General features: G+C 37.6%; 1 protein-coding gene across 2 annotated transcripts in view; it reads left to right on the top strand.

The window, feature by feature from the left end:
* The window catches only part of si:dkey-246i14.3 (ephrin A4), a 99,181-nt gene that overhangs the window by 47,581 nt on the left and 24,321 nt on the right, over positions 1-27,279 (top strand). For both annotated transcript variants that reach the window (XM_039763371.1, XM_039763364.1), the window contains exons 3-4: positions 6,593-6,661; positions 7,653-7,682. In XM_039763371.1, coding sequence (XP_039619305.1) covers positions 6,593-6,661; positions 7,653-7,682 — 99 coding nt within the window. The remainder of the gene's footprint in view (positions 1-6,592; positions 6,662-7,652; positions 7,683-27,279) is intronic.

Here is a 27,279-nt window from a genome sequence, read left to right as displayed (position 1 = left end):
TCTTCCCAGTACTTTTGATTTCCAAAATACATTTCAGATATGTTCAATTTAGATTAATTGGAAACTTACAACTGACCCCAAATAAGTGAGTGTTTGGACATATGTGTTAAATGTTCCATACTGTTTGTTGGACTGGTACCACATCCTCTGGCTTCCTGCAAAACACCCAGTGCTTCCAACATATTGTTAGGACACTGCAATCTTGATGTCAATTAAATGAGTTAAAAAAGAAATGAATGGGAAGCTATAATGAGAGACTTGGAAAAATAAACACGCCCTAGAGTATGACATAACATTAAGTGAATGACAGTACATTTACAGTACATTTCTGTAGCAGTTACACATTATCCCGTAAGGCAGGCACAAAACTGATGTTTTCTAATTTGTATATGGAATACAAAAGATGAATTCACAAATGGGATTGCCACATACACTTTACAAGTAATGAATGACCTTTGAGACCAGGAATCCTTTTGTGAGCTACCTACTTGTCCAGTTTACTCCTCTCTTGAAATCAATGCATCCTGCTCAGCTCAACTTCCACCTGTTCATCTTTCCTGTCAGTGCAGAGAAGCTTGTACTTTAATGAGTTGTGGGATGTACTGTATGTATCAAAAATCTGCACAATGATGAATTACAAGTTGTCTAAGTTCAATAGAAATAAAACGATTAGGTGTTGCAAATTAGACTTTGCATTTATAAATTCAGCTGCTTGAAAAAATGCTAAGGTTTCAATGAAAAAGCTCAAACCTTTTTTTTTATGTAGCACATTTAAAAAATATTAATAGAATAAGAAAAAATTAAACTCAGAAACACTACAAAATGGAAAGGAGACCAGAACATTTTTCATGGCCCCAATAAAACCTTTCCAAAGCCCCCAGACCAATTGACAGCTTGTGACCAAGTGAAAATGTCATAAAGTATTTTGGGACCAAATGAGATCATTGGAGAACTTATTTGTATGGTCCTAAGCTGGTGCTCTCCGTGCTCTACATAACATCATCCTTACAGGCAAAACCTGAAAACCAATTATCAAAGTGATTTTGAAAGGCACTGTATATATTTGTTTTATTTGCTCTAAGATATATTTATGCCCCTACTTACAAGAAACCCTGAGGAAGAAAGATCCATTGTGAAGTGTGCATCTCTGCTGTCTTCCCTGTAATAGAGAAAGGTTTAGCTGAGGACACTTCAAGGGGCTGAATTTTGAAGATTTTTCTCCTACTTTTGGATATTCTTCAAGCCAGTTAAATGAGGTTGGAAATATTATAGTGCGCATTTGAATTTCAAATGTGACTAGTTTCATCCATCCAGCCATTTACTAAACCCCCTCAATTCAGTTTTACGGACAAAGGGGGCTGAAACCTGTACTCTATTTTATGCTCAAATAGATAGCACTATAGATAGTCAATCCTTGCCTGTTCACTATCTTTGTGAAATTTGTAAGTTTATTTGCGTTTTTTTTTTTCTTCTTCTTCAGGGTTTCTAGTTATCCACCCAGTTCTCAAAGACATACAGGATAGGTTGACTGGCAACTCCAAAATATTTCTGCATTAATGAATGTGTCTTGAAATGGGCAGGTGTTCTTTCTTTGCAAACAATGCTGCCATCATAATCTTTATTTTCTCAGTACCTTCTGATGGAGTAAGCAGCTCAGAAAATGAATGAATGGATTTATTTAATCATATGGTAAGAATATTAATCTTTGCCTGTGTAAACATCTTACTAGTACATACTTTTACAACATTGTTCCCAAGATTTAAATGACTCATGCATGAAATTAACACTGCAGAAGATTTTGTATACTTTAGTCTTCCAGTCAAAGCAACAGCCTTAGAACATGCACTTTCCAGTCTTGCCTTTGCTCCTTTGCAGAAAAGCATTTGGCAGTGACCTTCACAGGTAGAGTGAAAGGGAATTTGTGCGTATATTGTATATAGCTTGGCTTTTTCAAATTATTTAGATAACAACTTGTACCACATGAGAGCAAAAGTATATGGATGATATTTTTGCTGGTTTTTTTTTTATTATTTTGTTTTAGCGTTTTTTCTGTTCTGGTCCAGTGGCCTAGCATACCTTTTCCAGGGAACCAGAATCAATTGCTGGGTTTATAGCCCTCTTAGGTTGCATGTTCCCCCCCATGTCCATGTTTCTGAGTGTATTCTGGCTTTCATCTATATTCCAAACAAGATTCTTATTTGAACCCAAAAGAGTGAGATGTGATTTTGTGCTTCTGTGCACCCTGTGATGGACTGGTATAGCTGTATGCTTTGGTGTGTGCTGTAACAGATTACTGCTGCCATCAATTTGGTTCCTATCTTGCTCTCAATGCTGAAGGGCATGCCCATGCCACTCTGAAATGAATGGAGTGGTTTTGGAAATGGATTAAATGATGTGCTTTTTCATTTGACTTTTCATTGTTATTGCTTAATAATTGATAGTTTTGTGTGGCATTTCCACAGGGCACCATGCAGTACAGCAGTATAGAAAACAATACTGTATGTGCCACGCCACTCTGCCTTAATGGATGCCAGCATGGACTTTTGAGTAATGATCAGTAAATTGCATCCTCCCCCACCAGCATTAAATCACCACAGTTTGTACTTTCTTCTGACACAGTTTGTAACTAAAAACTTGTAAATGGTAAGAATTGGATGGATAGTGCTCACATAAATTTCTCAAGTGCTGTCAACACAGGGTCAGTCTTACTGTCTATCTGCGTGGGCTGAATACCCTTCTTCATGCTGGTGATAGCTGCTTCCAATATGCAGAGAAAAAGCTGCTGGGAAAGATGCCTCACCAGGGCTCACTGACTTCCTCTGGGTTTTGACCTGACTACAGTGGTGGAACGGGGCCTCAGATAAAGTGGGCCGAGGTTTTTCTTCCATGGAGATCCAAGTGAGTGCCTGGGAGAAGGAGGAGAGCAAATCAGCGATTGCATCGGCACAGCTGTCCACAGTAATGAGCACTGCGCTGGTGTCTTTCACGGCTAGTTGACTAAATTTAACAAGAGGTTTTCAAAGATCCCTCAACCAAATCTCCATCTACATCTGCATGAGCCGCTTGCGAGCTGTCAGACTAACCCCCACCCCCACCTCACCACCACACTATTCAGATTCAATGTAGCATAGCGTCTCCACTGCCATGCAAGAAGCCCAGCAGAACAACACTGCCTGTTGAAGTATAGAAAACTCAAGTTCTCTCATCTTCCAGGCAGGAACCTAGGGCTTGGGGGCCTAGAAGGGGCAAGCAAAGTGGCATTGCAAAGCAAGACCCCATCTATGTATAGGCAGCTCACTGAAGAAGCACTCTCTTTCTAATTGGGTGATAATCTAAAACATGCTGGCCTTAGTCATTCTGAGACAAAACATCAATACAGAACGTATCTGTTTTGTTTGTAGTACCAGGAAAGCCTCACTCGTCTACTGTCTGCATTAGAGTTGGTATATTTTCTCAGTAATTACATGTCCATATACTGTATTTTGTTCTGTACATTTATTGACTCAACAGCAACTGTCTCCCACCCCTTTTACCTGTAACCCCTATTCTATATAGCTACCTACCTCCCAATATTTCCTATTCTGTTTTCTTACATCCTGTTAACATTTCTAAAACCTCCTCAGCATTATTTGCTCTGTCATCCTATACACAGAAACTAAAACCTCTAGATATTTTACAAGTTATCCATCTGTTCATTTTCTAACAACATGATTGTCCAAATCATAGGGAATCAGTGTCTGCCCCAGCAGTACTGGGCTCAAACCAGGAAATCAACCCTCTTTGTAGCTACATTTATTTCTAGGGTTTCCATATATATATATATATATATATATATATATATATATATATATATATATATATATCATAGCATTCATAGTCTGAGTCCCGATCTGATTGTATGGGTGGTTAACCACCAGGCAACGCATGTGGTTGGTCTGCCAGTCGGCAAACATCCGCCACAGGCCCTCTCAGTTGCGAGAAGCAGATCATCGCCCTTATTTGGGCTCATAAGGTGTACACACTCTACTGCACCCGTCGCAGGGATCGGCGTCAGAGGCGAACATTCTGTGATCTACTTCTCGCAACTGAGAGGGCCCATGGCGGATGTTTGCCGACTGGCAGACCAACCACATGCGTTACCTGGTAGGTAACCACCCATACAATCAGATCGGGACTCTTTGTCTTTTATTTCTGACCCCAGGCATGGTTAAATCTTTTGGCACAAAGTCTCGTCTCGCGGAACGTGAGTTCTTGATATTTCTTTGTTTATAATTTAAAAACAAAATAAGAATCTGAAAATCTGACAACATCACATTTAAGTTCAATAAATTCTGAAAAGAATAACACCATATATATATATGTAGTTTTTCAAATAAGAGCGATTTAAAGGGTGACAAAAAACGTTGCATAAAATGTCACATAAAACTGTTGCACAAAATCGTTGCACTTTTAGGCTTATGATTTTATATATATAGAGTAGATGTATATATATATATATATATAGTATATACAGTATATATATTATACACATTAAAATTTTGAGTTAGTGGTTAACATAACAGGCATGTTTTCAGGATCTAGAAGGTTAACATATATAGACATAGTGGAAGACAAAAAAATCAAATAAGAGGTGCCCAGGACAGGAGTGGACATTGGGCTCTTGAGCTGTGAACCTATAGCTTAGTTAAATTTATTTTTTACAGAGCATTTCACATTACAGGGGCTCAGAGTTACATATATTTTACAAAAAAAAAAAAAGAAATCTTATTATACATACTACTTTTCCTGGTGAACACTAGCGTAAAACTATTATAGGGGAAGTACAGTTATTAACACATTTTTATAAGTGGAGCATATGCTGATTAAGTGACAGATGCTGGACTAATCATAAGGACTAATCCTGCCACATTGAGACATGAAGTTCAGCTTCTTGGTTCATAGACCATACAGTCCTGCTTCTGTAGTTCCTTGCAGTATAACTTTCCCTCGTTGCTGAATTATGCCTCCTTGTTTATGTTGCCTTTGCTCTTCCCCTTTAGTGTCTTTTTTCATAATTCTAGAGCAGGATTTCCCGTCTATCCCTTTAGTGTTTCCTGTGTGGACAGAAATTGAGGAGACCTCTCAACCCTGTGCAACTCCAGATGTGATAGTAATTACTGAGTTCAACAGTGGCTAAACTATCACTAGTTTAATTTCTTCATCTTCATGTGTGGAATCCCTGGGGTTTCAGAAGTCTGGATGTGAAACCAGGAAAACCAGATGCTTTCACTGCCTCTTTACACGCCACGGACATGCTGTTTCATATATGGACTCTTTACAAACTTTGAAATCCCTGTCTTCTATCTAAGCATATCCTCCACCTCCTTTTAAATCTTTTGTGTGGCTTGGTCCAGTAAGACAGCATAGTAGAGTTATTCTCATACCCTTTATCTGGGGGCTGGCAGCTTAATTTTAGAATGTCATCTTCCTTCTCCAAGTTTCTCCAGTTTTGCATTTGGATGGTCTGCCCTGTTATTTGGGAGAGGTGAACTGTATGGCCTTATTCACTTAAATCCTATCAATGGGACATTAAAATTTATTCTGTAACACACCCACAAGGCAGTTTCCTTAAGCCAGTATGGAAACCAATATTTTTTTATTTTTTCAAATTTCATGTATATGTTTTGGGGGCTTCACAAAATACTTTGATATTGTTGTTGCTAAGCTACTGGTTTTTAATAAGCACCAACACGTGAAGTGTGTAATTTATGTTTTTAATACAGCAGTTAAAAAAGATGCTCAATTTGGGCAGCAAATGCTGCCCTTTTTTAGAGGGCTGATTGGCTGCTCTTTAATCCCCATTTGGGGAGTTACTCTAAGTCCTGTGGCCCTTGTGTTCAGAATTTAAAAAAAAAAATAAGAAGAAACTGTGTCTTTACATAAATTACTGCCTCTGTCACTCACAGAGGCATACTTCCTTATATCAGTGTATAAAGGCTGACTCTCTCTGTGTGCATGTGAATGTTTTCATCCTTGACTAAGGTAAACTAAGGAAAATAAATGAGAGACCAAACAGCCCCCTTATGTTTATTAGCTATTTTTGTAAATATGCAAGCTTCTTTAATGTGTTTGATAACCTCTTTTGCTTTGGGTGTGCTATTAAAATTATGGTTCAGGGCTTGTGTGTTTTTCAGCATGCCCACAGTAGGCTGTCTTCTAGCACAATAAAGGAATTATATGTCCACCTGTTGTAAGCAAAACGGAGGCTATGCATCTGTGGCCAAGTCTACTATACTCACACTGTTTGCACATGCAGATCATAAGGTTCTTGCACTGTATACTGTAATCTAGCTGTCAGTTTCTGTGAAAGACCTCGTCTGTGAGCCATGGTACTCCCTTGTGCCCATAACCAGTGACCCTGCAGAGTTGCACCTATTGATCAATGACTGACCCTGCATAACCACAGCAATTAATCAATCGACAAACTGCAGAGTTGCAGCTATTGATGAGTCACTGACCCTGCATAACCACAAGCTATTGGTCAATTAGTGATCCTGCAGGGCTGCAATTATTGATCTGTCACTAATGAGGTTGCTTGTGTATTTTGTTACAGCCCTGCCAAGTGAGGACAGTGAGGGCCTTAACCCCTGCCTGAGACTGCGCGTGACAGTCTGCTGTAAAAGTGAGTAATTTCTGCACAAGTTGCTCTTGTTTTCCTTTAGAGAGCCAGCCTGAAGGCAGTCACACTTTGTTTATAATAATATGTGTTCATCTGGATGAGAAATGTTATACTTTTTTGTTTGTCCACATACCCTGCTCTTTTTCTCACATGGTCTGATGATTTTCTGTCTAGAATGCTCACTTCTCATTCTAGCATTATACTTGGACCAAAGGTGGCAGCACTTTGGTGGAAACTTGATTCCCTTCCAAATGTTGCTCTAGGTGATGTGCTGCTGCTAGTGCATAGTCATTTCTTAACATCTGGCTCTGCAGGCAGCAGCTCAAGTTCTCCACATCTTTGACATTCTGATTGCACCAGAGCAGGACTAATCCCTTGGCCTTTTGGGCAGTCAGTCACAACGACAGGTCTGGCATTATCGGACACACAGACTAATCTCTGGCTCTGTGGGGTGCCAGCCTGACAATGCATGATCCACAGGGGGTGCTGAATCTTTGTGCGTGTGAAACCTTCTCACGGCAAGCTGCAATTTTATCTGTGGCAGGACACGGTCTTCCTGATGGTCACGCAGGTGCTCAGCTTGACTACATCTTTTCTGCTCTTCTATTTGTTCTCTTGGCTTATTCCAGGCATGTGTCTTTTACATTATTATGCCCTTTTTCTTTCTGAAAAATATTTAAAAAAAAGCTCCTTTTGTCCTTCTGTTCACTTTGTCCAGGGTCGGCAAGCCTTTTTTCCAGGACCAGGCATCACGGTTTGTGCACTGCTTTGTCAGACCATCAAACATCATTTGAGCAGAGCAGAACCAACTGGGATTCTTTTAACACACAGACACACTGATTTCACATGCACATGCACACACACACACACACACACACTTACACTTACCTGCATTCTGAATTGTTAAAGTTTTTTTAAGCTTTGTTCATCCAGATGATTACCTTGTCTTTTATACATATTTAACAGGAGCTTGCTTTGTTTCAATCTCTTTCAGCTACTGTTGCACAGGAAGAAGTCATAGGGGGTGAGTAAATATAATTGCATTTGAAGAGTAGACCCCACTTTAAAGAGTCTGGGGTACAACTTGAATGTAAAATAAAGAGTCTGAACTAATGTACTGCAGTAGTTATCATACAACTTGGTGAGTGGGTGGGGGATTTCGGGGGAGGGGGGGGCTCGGGTAGGTGTGCTGGACTATCCTAAGCAGAGCCTTGTGTGTTTGCACATTGATGTGTCCTGCAATAAGAGATCATAACATTGTGGGCAAACCTTAAAACTTTATGTTGTGAGTAGAGATGAAACCTAAATCTAGCCTACACCTAATCAAAAGAAATGTATCAGATAAACATGCAGTGCTAAGTGTGGTAACAGTGGAGTTAAAAATATAAATCTAAGAATAATTATATTAGTACAGTCAATCTTTAAATTACTGATGAGTGTGGAAAGCCGAGTTGATCAGAATATAAAACCACTACTCTTTCCAATATCTCAAACTTATATGCCAGCTTCATTTCTAATTTCTCTTCAGCTTCTAATGGCTGGTTCCCCAAATTAGTCATTTTAACTATGGGGCTTATTATATTCAATTGATTAACAACATCATATATTTTTTTAATTGTGGAACGTTGACCTTTAAAACACAAAGTAGTAAGTTTAGTCAGTGTATGACACTAATTAGGTCATTTAACCTGCCTGTGCTTCTATTATAAATATAAACATTTATATGGTTGACTTCAAATTATCAGTATATAAAAAATTAATCCCAAAAAAAATCTGCAAAACATGGTGGTTTTTAAAATACATCAAATTTGAGTTTGGTGAAGGGCAGTTAGTGTGTTTTGAAATGTGTTCGCCTTCCACTGTTTCCTTTTTCATCACAAAATATTAAAATGTTTAAGGGTGTTCCCCAACACACAGAGATTTGTCTTATCAAACACTGTATGCATGTTTTGTCCTAATAAACATTGCATTCTCAATCAATGAGTTCCCTTTGGTGCCATACAGCAACATCATGTACATATATGTTGTGGTCTTATAAAGGTGTTGCTCATGGCTTGTTAGTTACTGCATGTTGAAACAATATAGCTCTATACTTAGTCACCGTGCCTATTTTTGCCAGAGGACACTCCTCCCCTTTCCAAACAGCTATACATATGAAGGATAGTATTAATGGTGCATTGTAGATTCAGATATTAATAGCTACTCATAAAGATCTAAAATATTTTTCTAGGAATAGGTCCTGTGCCCAAAAGTACAATCTTCATTAGTAATAACAGTAATAATAATGATGATGATGATGTAAATGTACCAGAGCAAACTAAAATCCTAAGCATATGTGTTATGCTTTACATGGACAAGCTGGTTTCCAAAACAGCACTCCTGGAGGTTTAGTAATTAAGCTAGGATGCTTCTCCTAGTAGGTGACTCGATCCTATACAGTCTTTCAACATTATGCTCTCACCCTTGAGTCACATAACCACTTTAAAATATTCATTAAAACTGAATTCTTGAAGTTATTTATCACATGACTCTAAAACATATGCAAATGTAAAGTAGAACAAAATAGAAACCATGCAGTTTGTAACTCTAAAAGCTCTGTACTTCTACACGATAATTAATTACTATTTTACGGTCTTTACGTTTCATCCATTCCTGCATTGTCAGCCCTACAACTTAAGGAATGTTTTCTAGCTTAAGGAATGTTTTCAAACAAAAAAAAAAGTGCTAAAGTATATTGCCTCATTTTCTCACTGAATACTACCATACATGACTATAATTGCATAGTACATTTATCTTCACACTTGGGATGCATTTTATAAAGCATTTATGTGCCGGTATGTGCAAGTTTTAAATGAGTAAAGATATTTTGTTTTTTTGTTTTTTTGGAATATTATGTCATTTTAGTGTGTGAAAAACAAATATGCCCTGCTGGTGAGAACTGGAGAAGTTAATACTTGAAACCATTACATAAGGAGACAAACATTTAAGTAAAATGATAAATAATAGAAATTTAAGTAAATTTCCATATGAACAGATGAAGCTGATCGACTACTGAAAAACAAAAATGCAGCTCAGTAGTACACCAAACTCTCTTCCTGACAAACAAGCACATATTTTGCAAAGAATGATTAAGGATTTATTGTCAGACCATCAGGAATATAGTAAATGAAAACACTATCAAAGCAGACACCAATAATAATAGTGATGTAAAGCAGTGTTGCCATCCAAGTTTGCTGGTTTAGTCCAGGCAACTGTATGCCAATCTGACCGTGAGAAAATCTGTCAGCCAGCCTGTTAAATTTATGTCTAGCCATCTTCTTACTAAACCTGCCTAATTCAGGTTTCAGGGCTGCAAATAGATGGCGTCTTTCACTGAAAGATTCATTTAGAAAGGAGAAAAAAGTCCCTTGACATGACACTAGTGTATTGCAAGGGCACCTGAATTCAAACCTAGCTTTCTGCACTTTTGAAACATTAACACTAAACACTGGGTCAGCCTTCTACATGTCTTCTACTTCTGGCTCTAAAAAATGTATGGACACAATTCTGTAGATATGCACTTGTAAAGAACACAGGGGTGGAGGTCAGTATAAAAGGTGCTACATAAAGAAAAGATTACTTGTTTGTTGGCTCTAACACTTTGCTTTCCTGCCAATTTAATTAAGCATCTTGAATTAAACATTAAATTAAACTCTTTCGTACCAGACCTTACTAATTCAGCTGCCAGACTAGGACACATTTCCCACTTTAATTGTCTCGTCTTCAGCTCAATTGGACAGCAGCAAACCATTCTCCTTGCAAATTCTGAACTCTTTTAAGTACCCTGCAACTGCCTTAATGAACTGCTCAAGGCCAGATTTTAATTAAAGTATAATGAGAAGCATATTCTAGATTAATAAGTCAGTAATATAGGCAAAATAATACAAAAAGTAGCACAAACAATGCATCAGATAAACATTCTCATTGTCCCTGCCAGCACACCAAAGTACTCTGTAATTAGTAAGTGGCCACATTATTTGGTGCCACCAGCTGATGGCAGGGTCCTTATCAAGGACGATATGGATTGTACAAGGAATGGTGTCATATTGTATTTTTTCAGTCTGATAAATTGAACAAATAATATGTGTGAATTAAAACAAACAGAAATATGTTGAGTACCAGTTTGTACTAAGCTCAAGTTAGCTTAGATTATTTTCATCTCGAGAATCCGTAAAACATATTTGACTGGGGTGTCCCAACTTAGATGTACAACAATAACTGAAATAGCATTCGATAATTATATAAAGGAATTTCTTTTTTTTTTACATTTTTATGTGGTCAAGAATAGTGAATAGTAAAAGGTGTAAATAGTGAATTGTAAAAGGTATACATACATAAAGCAAAGTATAATGTTTTTTTTTACATGAAGAGCTAACCTTTTATCAATGAATGTCTCTCAATCAAATCATGGTAGGTTTCAGTGCAGCTTAGTGTCTATAGACATACTAAATGCTGCTTCTCTTTTCTTGAAATGCCTTATAAACCATTATGTATTCAGCTTTACTGTAGCTGAATACTTGTGCTCCTTGAACTAAAATTGTCATTTCCAACATGGCTACTGAATATTGAGTTTGTCACAGCTCAGTAGTAATGGGTGCAGTTTTGTCACTCCTAATGTAGTGTCTACTAACACTAGAATTCCTGAAACCTACGAAAAAACTTGTAATCCCGGCCCACGTTAAATCCCTTCACACCTCTCCATCAGCGTCTTTTGTTTTGTAAATGTGTCGATCAGCACAAGCAGCAGGCAGCCTGCTGTCCCATCCCCCACCTTGACAGAGCTCAGCTCTCCCAGCTCAAGCCAAGGCTCCTTATCTGCATATGAGGTTTGTGGAGTTTTATAGGGAAAATAATACAGTATATTGTTATTTGGAATACATGTATTTCATGTTTGTTCCATGTCTACAAAGATCTGGGTAAGTGTAGGATGTAAAGAAATGCAAGAAATACTGAACACATACCTAAAGCAGAAACTTTTTCCATGCTATTCTAATAATGACGTGAAGTGTATAATGTGTGAAGACTTTAGTCCAAGGGGGCTGCTGGTGGTTCAGTTTTCTTTCATCAGTGTTGTGTATTCACTCTGTTACACAACACTGATAACCAGGGCTGTGTCATCAGAAAATTTCTACAGATGACATTATTTAGTATTGTATCTAAAGTATACAGTGTACAGTGTAAACAGGACAGGGGCCAGTACAGTTCCCTGTGGAACCCCTGGACTACAGATCAGTGTACTTATCCTACATTACCAGCAGAACACTGGTGCTAAAAGATTCATAACAGGCTTCAAATAGAAGTTAGTGACAGTGTGTCAGACAACCTCAAATCTTGTATTATGTGTGGTATGGCTTGATTTGGTTATCACACTACACAGTGTCAATGATAGTGTGCACAACGTGTCCTTAACAAGCAAATCCATTTATAAAAATGTAGTGCTTCAGCTTTATAAGTCTTTGTCTGTCTTCACCCAGATAAAAGGTTTCTTACTGGGAATCCATAAAGTTAATTAAGCACTCATTTACTTCTCTAGTATTATGTGTCCCCTTTTAACATTTAGTGAAGTATGCTACGTGAACTAAGGTGCTACAGAGCAGTTGGTCACCAACAATTAAAGGCATTGTCAGATTGTGTATCTGTTTGGACATAGCTAACCATCCATCCATCCATCTTCTTCCGCTTATCCGAGGTTGGGTCGTGGAGGCTGCAGCTTGAGCAGAGAGGCACAGACTTCCCTCTCCCCGGCCAGTTCTTCGAGCTCTTTTGGGAGAATCCCAAGGCGTTCCCAGGCCAGCCGGGAGACAGTCTCCTCCCAGTTGGACGTGCCCGGACACCTTACCAGGGAGGCGTCCAGGAGGCATACTGATCAAATGCCCGAGCCACCTCATTTGACTCCTCTCGATGCAGAGGAGCAGCGGCTCTACTCTGAGCCCCTCTCGGATGACTGAGCTTCTCACCCTATCTTTTAGGGAAAGCCCAGACACCCTGCGGAGGAAACTCATTTCAGCTGCTTGTATTCACGATCTCGTTCTTTCAGTCACTATCCATAGCTCATGACCATAGGTGAGGGTAGGAACGTAGATCGACTGGTAAATTGAGAGCTTTGCCTTACGGCTCACCACCTATGGGAGGGGCCAAGGAGGTCAGGTGCAGTGTGAGTTGTGTGATGGCTGAAGGCGTGGACCTTGGTGGTATGATCCTCGGCTACAGAAGCTGGCTCTTGGGACGTAGAATGTCACTTCTCTGAAGAGGAAGGAGCCTGAGCTAGTGCGCGAGGTCGAGAGGTTCCGGCTAGATATAGTTGGGCTCACCTTGACGCACAGCTTGGACTCTGAAACCAATCTCCTTGAGAAAGGCTGGACTCTCTACCACTCTGGAGTTTCCCCCGGTGAGAGGCGCCGAGCGGGTGTGGGCATACTTATTGCCCCCCCGACTTGGAGCCTGTACATTAGGGTTTACCCCGGTGGACGAGAGGGTAGCTTCCCTCCACCTTCGGGTGGGGGGATGGGTCCTAACTGTTGTTTGTGCATATGCACCGAACAGCAGTTTGGAGTACCCACCCTTTTTGGAGTCCCTAGAGGGGGTGCTAGAGGGCATACCTACTGGGGACTCCCTCGTACTGTTGGGAGACGTCAATGTTCACGTGGGCAATGACAGTGAAACCTGGAAGGGCATGATTGGGAGGAATGCCCCAAGATCTGAACCTGAGCGGTGCTTTGTAATTGGACTTCTGTGCTCGACTCGGGACGTTGTGGGTCAGTGGGGGGAGTACTTCGAAGACCTCCTCAATCCCACTAACATGCCTTCCATTGAGGAAGCAGAGCCTGGGGACTCGGAGGTGGGCTCCCCCATCTCTGGGACTGAAGTCACAAAGGTGGTCAAAAAACTCCTTGGTGGCAGGGCGCTAGGGGTGGATGAGATACGCCTGGAGTTCCTCAAGGTTCTGGATGTTGTAGGATTGTCTTGGTTGACACTTCTCTGCAACATTGCATGGACATCAGGGACAGTGCCTCTGGATTGGCAGACCGGGGTGGTGGTCCCCCTCTTTAAAAAGGTGGACCGGAGGGTGTGTTCCAACTACAGAGGGATCACACTCCTCAGCCTCCCTGGAAAAGTCTATTTGGGGGTTCTGGAGAGGAGGGTCCGTCGGATAGTCAAACCTCGGATTCAGGAGGAACAGTGTGGTTTTCTTCCTGGTGGCAGAACAGTGGACCAGCTCTACACCCTTAGCAGAGTCCTGGAGGGTGCATGGGAGTTTTCCCAACCAGTCTACATGTGTTTTGTGGACTTGGAAAAGGCGTTCGATCATGTCCCACGGGGAATCCTGTGGGGGGTGCTCTGGGAGTATGATAAGGGCTGTTTGGTCCCTGTACAACCATTGTCAGAGCTTGGTTCGCATTGCCAGCAGTAAGTCAAACCCGTTTCCAGTGAGAGCTGGACTCCGCCAGGGCTGCCCTTTGTCACCGATTCTGTTCATAAATTTTATGTACAGAATTTCTAGCCACAGCCAGGGTGTTGAGGGGGTCCGGTTTGGTGGACTCAGGATTGGGTCACTGCTTTTTGCAGATGATGTTGTCCTGTTTGCTTCATCAAGTCGTGATCTTCGGCTCTCTCTGAATCGGTTCGCAGCTGAGTGTGAAGCGGCTGGGATGAGAATCAGCACCTCAAAATCCGAGACCGTGGTCCTCAGCCGGAAAAGGGTGGAGTGCTCTCCCAGGGTTTGGAGCGAGATCCTGCCCAGAGTGGAGGAGTTCAAGTATCTCGGGGTCTTGTTCACAAGTGAGGGAAGAATAGCTAACCATAATAAGTGAAAAGAGTAAAACATTTGATAGATATATTTGAACTAAAATTTTGAAGATAAATACATAAATACAAACATACAAGTTTTAAAAGCTAAAGAAAATGGTTTTTGGGCAGAATTTAAAAATGACCAAAGTTGGTGCTAACCTATTATAAAAGGGTAGACTGTTCCAAAGCTTAGGGGCAGTTACTGCAAAAGCATGGTCTTCTATTTGTTTAAGTCTAATAATAATAACAATAACTTTATTTATATAGCACCTTATACATTTACATGCAACTCAAGGTGCTTTCCACAAATTAATCAACAAAAACAAAGATATTCTACACATACTTGAATTATCATTAAATGATACTGTGATAATTTCTAATAAATATAAATATACTAAATACAAAATCAACCAGGTATTGTTAAGCAAAATATATCCACTGAAGCTTTTCTAATTAAAATATTTATTCATTAAGGCAGACAATAGAACCACCAAATCTAATTAAAATATATAAAAATAAATATGTACACTATCTATCTACATTTTACCTAGGCTTATGTACATGGCAACCCATTGAGTAGAAACAATTTGATGCTATTATTGTTAAAGAAAGGATACAAAAGCAAATAAAACAGTCCATATCTGTTTCCACTTATTTAGGATATATACGAAGTTCTTGATTCCTGAATGTGATTGTTTGTTTACATGGAGGAGAAGAAAACAAAAAACTCATAGGAGTAAAATAAACCTCTGGAGGGCCACGGTCGTAAGACAGAAATGAGCAAATGAAATAGTTAGGTGTGATGGTAATCAGCTTCTGCCTCATGAAAATCAGATTGACCTAGATCAGCTGGTTGCCCCCATACCATCCACTTGGCACAGTTGATACAGTCAACACAGCTGATAATAAGGTTTCCAAGTCATCCTCGTTTCCTCCACTACCCCAGGTGAGTGCAGAATAGATCACTCTGAGCAGTTGTGTATGGGCGCATAGTGCCACCTCAAAGGATGGGAGACAAAAAACATGAAAAAGAAATGGATTAATGCTAGGTACTTATTAACGCATCAAGGAGCTAAACTTATCATCAGATCAGTATATTGTGATATACTTACTGGAACATCAGATTATAAAAAAGGGTTTTTATAAGTTTTTTTTAATGTTCCACAGATTTAGCCTGGCATATTTCTGTTGGTAAGTTTTTCCAAATTTTAGGTGCACAAGAACATAAAGCTACTTCACCTGTTCTTTCATGCTTAGATCTAGGAATAACGAGCATAACAAATTTGCAGATGTAAGACTGTGATTTGGTAGATAAGGGAACAGGCATTCTGAGATGTAGGTATGGGCAGGATTGTTTAAAGCCTTATATATGTTACCGGCAAAGTTTGAAATCTGGCATTGTATATAATGCCCAAAACTAGCCGGCATGTATGAAACGATTAATATTTCACACATTTCCTAGGCATTCTATAGAATGCCAAATGAGAAACCGGCAAAGTATGAAATACATCTCCGATTCGTTTCAAATATCAAGTGGCAAGGCACGTGACTTTTAACATGCGTCCTCAGGCTTAGAATTTTTCAGTTGCACTTTGCGTTTTGTTCGGGAGTGTCAAAATACACAATTTTACTTAAATTTGTTCAACAAAAAATTATTTTTTTTACTGTGCTCCATGAAGGTGATTCGCGCAATATATTGGCAGTTGTAATGAGTGTGACAGAGGATGGTTTCTACCGACTTGGAACTTCTGAAAGAATTGTAAAACAAACATATACGAGATCACAATTCACTTTATGCCCTAAGAACTTGCTTAGAATTGAAGATATTCCTGACCATGAAATTCCTCTGCAGTCAGTTGCAATTGCTCAGTCCAGTGGAAGCGGCCAAGGATTCGTCAAATGTATGTGTAAAACAAAGTGCCAAAATATGAAATGTCTTTGCGTGAAAAATGTAATGAAATGTAATTCAAAATGTCATTCAAGCCTACCATGTTGCAACAAGTAGGTTAATTTTAATTTATTATATGAAAATTTTGTTTCCCTTAATAAGAAAGGCATAAATTTTGTTTTGTACAACTTTCATTTTTCTTTACGTATTTTGAATATTTTTTTTTAATGGCACTCTCATTATTTTTTTCAGAATAACATTTGTGTTTTTGAGGAATGCATGTCATTTATATAATAGCCTTATCAGGACCTTTTTTCATACTTTGCCTAAATAGCATTTGTCATTCTATAGAATGCCTAGGTATTATATACAATGCCTAGGGAAAGTATGTAATAATTCTCATATTTCATACATTGCCTAAAAACGCTGGGCATTATATACAATGCCTAGGTATTCTATAGAATGCCGGCTTTTCATACATTGCCGATAACATATACAAGTAGAAGTTTTTGATGCATAATAGACAAAAAATTTCCTTCCAGTTATATATGATTTCAACTAGACTAAGGCAGTACCCAGAAGCCCTACCTACTAGCTAAGGTGGTTTATAAGAATATCGTGATCTATATTTTATTTGCATCTGCGAATCAGATCATTTACTAATTTCACTAGAACTGTTTCAGTACTATGATTTGATCTAAAACCTGACTGGTGCTTAATCAAGAAGAAAATCTTTATTCAAGTAATCCCCTAACTGTCAAAAAAACTATATTTTCTAGAATTTTATTGAGAAAAGGGAAATTGGAGATTGGCCATAGTTGTCTTAAGATAGCAGATGTTTAATTACAGTGGTTTTGAAAGAATCTGGGAAAATGGCAGAATCTTATGAACAATTTACTATGTCAAAAATATTGTTGTTAAGTGAATCGGAACCACTTTAAAAAAGCTTGTAGGAATTGGGTCTAATACGCAAGTGGACTGATTTAGTTGAGTAATTATTTTTTGAAGTTCAGATAAACTCATTTTAGTGAAACAGCTTAGTTCACAATGCTTAGCTTGTAGAGGCTCAACAAAATTTTTATTTGAATTTGTTTTGTTTTTTAAATTTTATTGATTTTATTGTAATCATTACAACAAATAGATCAATTTTTACAAAAAATAGGATTAAAAACAAGTCAACCCCCACCCCTGAGAAAGAGAGCATGGCCAACGGAGTAAAACTTAAAGCTAGTAAAAATAAATAAATTGATGAGTTTAATAAGCAGATAAAGATAAATGGAGAAGAAAAAGAAATGGGAAGAGAATATACTTCCTCAGTGCTTTAAGAGCTTATTCTAAAATATTATTGATTAGATCCTACCAGGTTTTAAAAAAGTTGTGCACAGATCCTCTAAGTGAGAATTTGATTTTTTCCAATTTCAAATAATATAAAACATCAGTTACCCACTGACTTAAAAGAGGAGAGTTAGGATTCTTCCAGTTGAGCAAGATAAGTCAATAGTGTAGTGAAGGCAATCACTGTTTGTCCTTCTCCACTTTAAGCCTATCTGGAAGAACACCAAACACAGCTGTTAATGGGTTAGGAGAGATCGTGACACCAAGGCTGTCTGAAAGGCACTTAAAAAATTTTGTCCAGAATGATGTTAATTTGGTGCAGGCCCAAAAAATGTAACCCAGTGAGGCTGTAACTTTATTATCACAGGTTGGATCTTGTCCTGGTAACATTTTGGACAGTTTTAATCGAAACAGATGTGCTCGATATATAATTTTGAGTTGAATAATTGTATGCTTTGCACATATGGACCTCGAGTGACTTCTCTGCATTGCTACCTTCCACTTATTTTCTGGTATATTAAGTGAGAGACCCTTTTCCCACTGTGCTGTTGCGTCTTTGAAAGGGAGGGACTGTAAAATAATTTTATATATTGCAGAAATGCTGTCTGAGTCCTCAAAACCGAGCAATATTTTTTCCACCATAGAGGAAGGTGGGAGTTGAGGAAAATCGGGCAGGTTCTGTTTAGCAAAGTTTCTAATTTGAAGATAGTGAAAGAAATGTGTTGCTGGAAAGTTAAATTTGCAATGTGATTGTTCATAGGATGCAAAGATGTTGTCTATATAAAGATCTCTAAACTAATTTTAGTGAAGCAGCTTAGTTCACAACGCTTAGCTCATAGAGGCTCAACTAAATTTGTATTTGAATTTGGTTTTATAGTAAGTCTAACATTATTTATCTTTTTTTTAAAATATGCTTTGAAATCTTAACTTTTAGACTCTAATGCTTTCAGTGCTAATGGAGCTGGGTTTAAAAGGCGATCAACAGTTGAAAATAAAACATTTTGATTTCCTGTACTGTTATTAATAAGATGCCCTCTCTAGGTGAACTGCTGAGATATATTTAGCTATATGATTCTTTAGGATTTCATGATGTACCATTAGTTTAGTCTTTCCCCATTGACATTGTGCCCTACGGCACTCCCTTTCAAGTTTGCAGACTCAGTTTTCCATGGTACTACAACTATACATATCTTCTTAACATGTTGTTTGGGTGCTACCAGGTCTGACACAGCCCACATCTTTGCATTGAAATGCTCAAACATATTATTTACATCACTGCCTGCATTGGAAAAGTCAGTGAATTCAGGTTGACTATTAATTATATTAGAAAATCTGGCAGCAGAAGTGGTGTCAAAATAACGTTGCTTAACTATACACTTCTCTTTGGTTCTAGTCACAGATAGTAATACTGTAAAAAGAATAAAGTAATGAGCAGAGATACTAATGTCCAGGATCTGTGTTACTTTAATATGAATGCCCCTTTGATATGACTAAATTAAACATATAGCCCCCTTTATGTGTTGGCTGGGTGACATGCTGATTAAGATCAAATGATATGAAAAGGTTCATAAATTCACTTACCTTGGCATCACCTAGATCTATATGAAAATTAAAATCACCCACTATTACAAACCTATCATAAGCTGTTATTATTACAGATAATACATTTGAAAATTAATCTATAAAGGCTGTGTTATATTTCAGCGGACAATAAACAGTAAGTAGCAGAGAGTGTGAAGCTCCTTGAATAATCTGAGAAAGATATTTGAAAGATGTAAAATTACCAAGATTGATAACATTATAGCTTAACTGGTTTAGAAAAAATATTTGCGAGGCCACCTTCTTACTTTCCTTGGCGAACAGAATGAAAGAAATTATAAATTGGAAGAGCAGCTTCTAAAAGGACACTAGCACTATTTACATTTAACCATGTTTCACGAAGAAATAAACAATCTATTTTCCTCTCTGTGATAAAGTAAATTATGTAAAATGTTTTACTAGTTAAAGCCCTAATATTAAATAAGGCTATATTAAGGGTTGTGTTAGCACACAGCTTTACAGAAGCCTTGGATTGACTAGAGATACATATTACATTTTTTGTATTTACACCAAGAAGCCTGTACTCTCTAGCTGATCTGTTCTTTTTTATAATTGGCTTAGTGCAATTTATTTTTTTAGATTAAGCCCCTATGTATTTATTATATTTTAATACATATTCAAGTGTGTCATTAAAAATATTATTATTCGATAGTGAAGGGCAGTGTATTACCTTAGCAGTGGTTTCGAATAGGACCCGAGCTCCAAGTCTCCTGGGGTGTAGGGCATCCCACCTGAAGAACCATGGTCTCACCCAGAAGAGATCCCAATTATCTACAAAACCAAAGTGGTTCTCTTCACAGAAAGTCTTTAGCAAGTTGTTCAGGGAGTGAAGTCTGCTGAACGCTTCACCTAATCTTCTCATCATCAAAGTGGCCTTAAGATAACAATCCTTACAAACGAAGTCCTCTCCATGATGGCATGAACAAGCGATGAGAATTCCTTCTTCAGTATCGCCAACTTATTACTGTGCCAAATATCATTTACAACAACACTTCCAAATTATGTTCGGAAGTCTAGAACTTAAAAACAACTGTTGGAAGCCTTGCTTTATTTTTTACACAACTCTCCAATGTATGCATATAACCAACAGTCTTTCGAATGACCTAAAGTCTATCATTGATAGTAATTATACATCATATCAAGAATACTCGAAGAGGTAATAAAACATAGGAATGACTGACTAAATATCAACATTTAACAGGCCTTTGGAAAATATCCTTGTTCCACTAAGAGAACAGTCCCTTGGCATTTCCAAAGAACAAAATGATCTTTAAATCTGCAATTTGTAAATCCATCTATGGTTCAAATTAAGAAGAATGCACATCATACAAACAGAGCTATGGCAAATAATCTCAGCAAGGCTGCCTGTTTTGTTGTTTTAGACATCCAAATAACTTACAAGAAATGTACAATTAACATATAACATACCATCTGTAAGAAAAGGTCATTTTAACTGAGTACTTTTAAGAGTACTTACAATTGTATACAGAACTGTCTAATGGATTTGTTGGACTGTTCTGCTACTACAATCCTGTTGCACTAGAAATTTTAGTATACTGTATATGGATGACCATAGTGACCCTAAAAAATATGAGTTATCTTGGGTCAGCAGTTTCATTGTTCATAAATCTCCACTGCGTGCATTACCTCCTCATCTTAAACAAGCCATTGAGTGACTGCTTAATTAATCCCCCTTCACATCTTACTTTTGTTGCCATATCGCTCATGCTTATTGAATGATGTTTCTATATTTGTAGTTGTCTGTGTGTTGTGTTGCTTAGGTCACTGCCACAGTTGCATCTCAGCTGAGTGGTTAATGTGGTGACGTTGTAGCCTTTGTTGCAATATATTTGTTTTGTGCAGCTTTGCCAAAAATGTGTTGCTTTGACTGTTAGCATTTTTAAATCAAAACCATCTTCATATTGTGGAAGTCACACCACCCTGTAGAATGAGATCCTCCAAGCTCTCTTGGCATTTTTCAGAACTTGCCAATATTGTTATGTTATGTTAATGGTAATAGCATGCTAATTAGTAATTGAAAAAGAAATGTACATTGCTCCTGCTGAGCACATTTGACACTTTTTTGTTTAAGGAGAAAAATAAATATATAACAGAATTTTTGTATGTTAAACTGTAGACTGTTGGCTGTTATAATCGATTTACAAGTAGGCAGAAATTATATTGTATATGAATTGTAAAAAATGAAAGAAACAACTACAGTATTTAAATTGGATTAGTATAACATAGGCTGTTTTATTCTACTATTGCAATCTGAAGGCTACTGATTTAGAATTGAACTGATTGATGCTTTTAAATCAAGTGGTACCTTTCAAAACAAAGTAATCACTATAGTTAAAGGATAAAGTGACAAGTCATCAATTATGCCTTTCCACAAGTATGTCTTGATATCATTTAACTGAAGGTCTCAATGCTTTGACATTTTTTTTTCAATGAAACAAAGACACTTTACGAATGAGCTGATTTCTTTTAAAACTCTAGCATCCAGTACACCTTCAGAATGCTTAATTTTTGTTACAGCTATCCCTGCGGCTTGAATTCTGCGTAAACAATATGAACTACTGGTGCCAACCAAAGACAGCTTTTGATTGACACTGATTAAAATATAACTTTTTAAATTCAGGAATGTTGTGCACAGTAAAAAAAAACAGGGTGGCATGATAATAATTTGAACATTCACATTATTATTTCTATATATAACAGATAGTAAAATAACAATAATATTGTAGTACATCTCAACATTGTGATGCACTTAGGCAGTATATAGTGAAAGTGCTCAGACCAGTGTCCTTGCCTGAATATTTGTTTTAAGACTTATTCCCTAACACACAACTCTTGCTACAATAAAGTACAATAGGCTGGAGACACCTGAAAGTACAGGCTCATTCATGCACATGCCAACACTAAAATGAAGCCAACTGTACTTCATAACCAAGAGCCTCCATTTTCTGTGCCTACTAATAAACATTGACAGTTCATAACTGTGTACCTCCAATTTTGATGTTTGGTTGTTATACAGTGCTTATAGGCACGTTTTTTGTCCTTTTTTATTCACTACCTGATGTTTTAGTACTTGGTGTAGAAAAACTGCAACACAACATTTAATGACCACTGATAATGGAAATTTTGGCATTTCATAAGAAATAACAAAAGGATAAAAAAAATGGTAGTATTTTGTACTTTAAAATTTATAAAAGACTCTCAAATCCATCTGTTTTTATTGGAAAGGACTGAGTGGTAAGAACAGAAAAAATCTGTGTGATCAGGACTACACAGCTTTAAAGTACAATACTTTAAAAAGCATTCCGTTAATCTCTTTAATTCTGTGTAGGAAAGTTTGCAATTGGATAACCATACCAGAAAAAAACTGTCAAAATAGCAAATATTACAAGTGTGTACAGTGACAAACAGTATATGATTGTTAGATTTTTATTACAGTTCTTAACTATATTGAAGAATTTTATAAACTGTATTATGTAACCATTCTGCTAGGAGTATATTTCATAAAAATTCGGCATTGTGAATTGGCACCTGGCTGCATATGTCTTCTTATTTAACTGCTTTCCTTAATTCTTTACTGGGCATTTTAAGGGCAGGATAGTGAAATTTAATGGCTATGGCCTACCGTGTGACCCTGAACAAGTCATTTAACCATGCGTGATCCAATTGCAGGAGTGAGTTTCTTTGTCAGCTTCACTGTTCATTTTAAGAGCTTTGGTACCATACTCACCGTGAGAGATGTAATAGAAAATAAAGACTTAGTGGTATCCCTTTGCAAAATGCAACACAGGTTTGTCACATTTTTACAGCCTATCTTCACTTCAAAAATTGGTAAAATGATTTCTCCTATACAGCATATATCAGTGCTGCTGTGTTGTAGAGTGTGAAATTGCAGATTTGCTTTGCTGTGCTATGGATAAATCGTCACTCCCACTTACAGCTGTAATCATAAGCCCAGACATCTATTTCTTTTTTTACAGAATGATTCTGTGTGCTCATCTAGTATATATGTGTCCCTTATATTAGGTGCACCCACCAAAAAGATAGTTTGTTTATGCTTTGTCTTCAGAATAGCTTGATTACATTCAAAGTAAGACAAAGCGCTGCAGGCTAGTGTTGACTCCAGTATGTCCCATATTTCACTTCATAGAGTGCTACTCTTGAATCACTTGTTCCAATTTGCTTAGAATGAAATTTTGTAACTGGTGAGGTCAGTGCCACGTTCCTAGAATCATTATAGGTGTTTCCTACGCTCCCATAGAATTATCCTGTTGATAATACCTATTCTCACATGAATCCACTGCTGCCTTGGAGAGATGTGCCTGATCATCTAGTATCCCATGGCATTTAAATACTTAGGTCAGCTTCTGTTTAAAGACCCAATGTATGCCTTAAAAACTGTTGCATCACCTGTTGCATGTTCAAACACACATATAATTCCCAGAATTGTAAACCTAAGTTCAAGTATATTCATATATTTACTTATTTTTAATTTGAATATTCAGACCTTATTTTTTGGCTAATTTGATTTAGACTTAAACTTTTATGAAAGTTGTACATACCTAAACTGCTATTTTATATGCAATGTCTTATGTTTCTTTATTCCTTCACATTACATTGAATTCTATACTGAGTAACACTAGGTGCCAGTTGGGGGACAGTTGTACTGCAGTTGGCCCATGACAGGCATCTTGGCTTGTATGCTAGAGTATGTTTATGTTGGCCAAAGGAATTTCCACTTCTGCATATAATAAAGGCAGTCTGACTCTATCCTGCATTTTATTCTGAAACTTGATTTTTCCTTGGCACAGTTCTTATGGTAATATTAGTGAACAATAACTTTCAAGTCCAATCCCACATTCCTAATTGGATTGTTATCTAGACTTTGACTAGACAGCAGATTTTAGTTTTTTGGGATCATTGATTGTCCTGTTGAACGATAGATTTTTTTCCCCAAGTCCTAGATGTTTTGAAGATTGCTGCAGAATTTCCGTTAGGGTTCTCTGCATGTTGCTTCACCCTTCTACAATCAAACAAGCATGTACATAGTGCAGTGTTACCACCCTTATGTTTCATAATAGTAGTGATTTTGTCTATGTGATGTTATGCTTGTACCACACATTGAGGACAGTAAGATCAATTTTGATCATGTAAGACTGATGACCAATGAAATATTTGGTTTGGTTTTAGTTTAGAAATTGAAGCCATGCAGTACACAGTCTAGTTTCAGATAGGTGAAAGTGTCCCTTTTCTACTTTAATGAGACAAATTTTTAGCTTCCAGATAAAAATAATAGTTAACTTTAGTACTAGAGGTACAAGCTGAAAATGATTTGAAATTAATTTAAAAAATCCAGTAATATACAATTCGATAACATGTTAGAATTCACTAAAATTAAAAGTTTAATCAATACGTAGCACATATTTTTCTAAGCACCAACAACAGATTTAGCAGCTCAACTACCTGTAGTCTTTCCATTCCCACCTTCCCTGGCTTTTCTTTAGATTGCACAATTCTTTTTTCCTTGTATAAATAATATTTTGAATGTAGACGTAATCCTAGCTATGTAGTTTTCGGCTCTTGTTAAATGTGAAATATAAGACAAAATATGAATAATGTTTAGCCTTACCCAAAAGTACTTTTTAAACCTTTGTCACAATTTCATATTTGGAATTAAGCAATTTAGGTTATCTGCTCTGTAGATCAGATCTTGCAATTTTGTTCCATGGTCTCAGACTCTCATAGTGTGTAATTGGAATTTTTGACATGTGAGCTTTTGTTTTTCCATTCAGGCAACGCTTTTCACATATACAGTTTAGCCCAGTGCTGTTGTGTAAAGCTGATTCATTTAAAAATTTCATTGGTTTCTTGCCAGCTTTCTACTGTTCTGAAAAACCATAGAGCTACACTTGAGAACTGCATTCAACTATTAATCTAATTCTTAAGACAGTTAGTTTCAACAGAGACTACTTACGTATGTCAGAACAAATAGGTTAAATTTAAAATTTAAGTAATTTTCTGTGTTTAATTTAGAAAAATATGAGTAATTTCAATTTGACTTAACTTTACAGGGTTTTTGTTTTGTATTGATCAATGGCAAATAAGTCCACTGGTTCTGTTCAGGGCTAGTAACCTGACATGCACTCCATGCATGTAAAATGTAATAAAGAGTGTTAAGAAAGTGAAAGAATGACATTTCATGTGCTTACTTTAAGTGCATTACTGTATGTAAAATTAAGAATGATTACTTATTGTGAGAAATTTAGTATGTAAAAAATCTATATATATAGTTCAGTAAGGAAAGACACCCATGGAAAGCGCGCCAGAAGGGGCGTTGATTCACTAAGCCGCCGACAAGTATGACACCTATGGTGCACACAGGAAGGAGCCACGCCGGAGGTGAATCGCCATATGCAGCATGTAAAACGGTTTGTGAGGGGTATCCCATGGGATCCTTAAAACAATCCTTTACAACTGAGGTTAAAACACAATGAAGTAAGCAGTCTTTAAAAACCGAGATTTCGGTTATGACGCACGACCGCGTGCACCTTAGCAAACTGTTTTACACGCTACATACAGCAATTCGCATCCGGGACAAACATGCGTCTTCTGAGATGCTCCTGCATGAACACGGAAAATTCTATGTGAGTCACAGGTGCATCTGGACTGTGCAAAGACGACAAAGGTGGGCACATGAGCGATGGCGGTCCAGTTTTCAGTCACGGACGATTGTGTGTTGGTTCATTCCGTGCATTGTTACAATGTTGCTTTTCTTGCTGATTTATTACATTACCGATTTTTCAAATGTTAATTTTCTCCCTGTGCTTAAAAATCATTAAAAAACCGGCCTGATTATGCGGCGTATGGTATGCCGTGGATTGGCTAGTATGCTATGTTTTATTCCAGATAAAACCTTGTACTTCTTATTATATTTTAACGTCTGTCATTAGACTGTCATGGTGTCCTTGTTACAGTTCACATTCATTCTCCTCTCTGCCTGTAGTTTCCTAGCACTTTAGAATAGAGCAGTGTTGGACTTATTTACGATTTTAATTAAGATACTGCTTTACTTGATCACACTAGAGTGTCATAACAGAAAATCGTTGTGGAAGCTGACTGTCAGACACCTTACCTAATCAGAAAAGAAATGAAGACATAGTGTAGTAGGAGTCAAACCATGATGCTCTGCTGCTGCAAGAAATTTTCCATGCTGTTTTTCCCTAACTACTGGCAGATATACACATGCTAAAATCAGAGCTCACTGCCTGAAAACAGTGTTTACTGTTCTTTGCCACTAATAAAATAACAATAATAATAAAAATATACAGTATGACAAATAAAATAAAGAGCATATTCATGCACACTCCCACACTTGAGCAATCTAGAGTCGCCAGTTAGCCAATGTGAACATCTTTTGGATAAAAAAGAAAACCCTAATGTGCAAATCTCACATAGATAGTGACCAAACTGATAAATAAAGGAAGTGATCTTTTGTGCAGTCTATGCTGCACATCCTCTGTCTGACACACAAGAAATGAATACTTTCAGCCAACAAATTATTATTGCTTTACTACTTATTATTTGGCTGACGTCATTATCCAGGGTAACTTACAACATTTAAGATATAATTGATTGCATCTCTTTGTTTTTCCAATCGGCGCACAAGCAAGGAAGTTACTTGCTCATGTGTTATAAAGTGTCAGTAGTGGGATTTGAGCCCACAACCCAAAGATTCAAAGTCCAAAGTAGCTACACTACACTGCTTGTTATATTATTCAGCAGAAATGCAAAGGAACACTACTGAGGCTCTTATAATAGTCTTTATAATGGCTTACTCTGACCACGACTGTTCTATATATCTTTAGCCCTTTAGCCAAGTCAGGTTTTTTTTTGTTTGTTTTTTCATTTTAGTTTTCTTAACATCAGGCTGAAGGCAGAAACCAGGTTGAATAGC

The sequence above is a fragment of the Polypterus senegalus genome, chromosome 1 (assembly GCF_016835505.1).
Source record: "Polypterus senegalus isolate Bchr_013 chromosome 1, ASM1683550v1, whole genome shotgun sequence".
Lineage (NCBI taxonomy): Eukaryota > Metazoa > Chordata > Cladistia > Polypteriformes > Polypteridae > Polypterus > Polypterus senegalus.
Note: the sequence above shows the minus strand (reverse complement) of the source record. Positions and strands in the feature narration are given on the sequence as shown.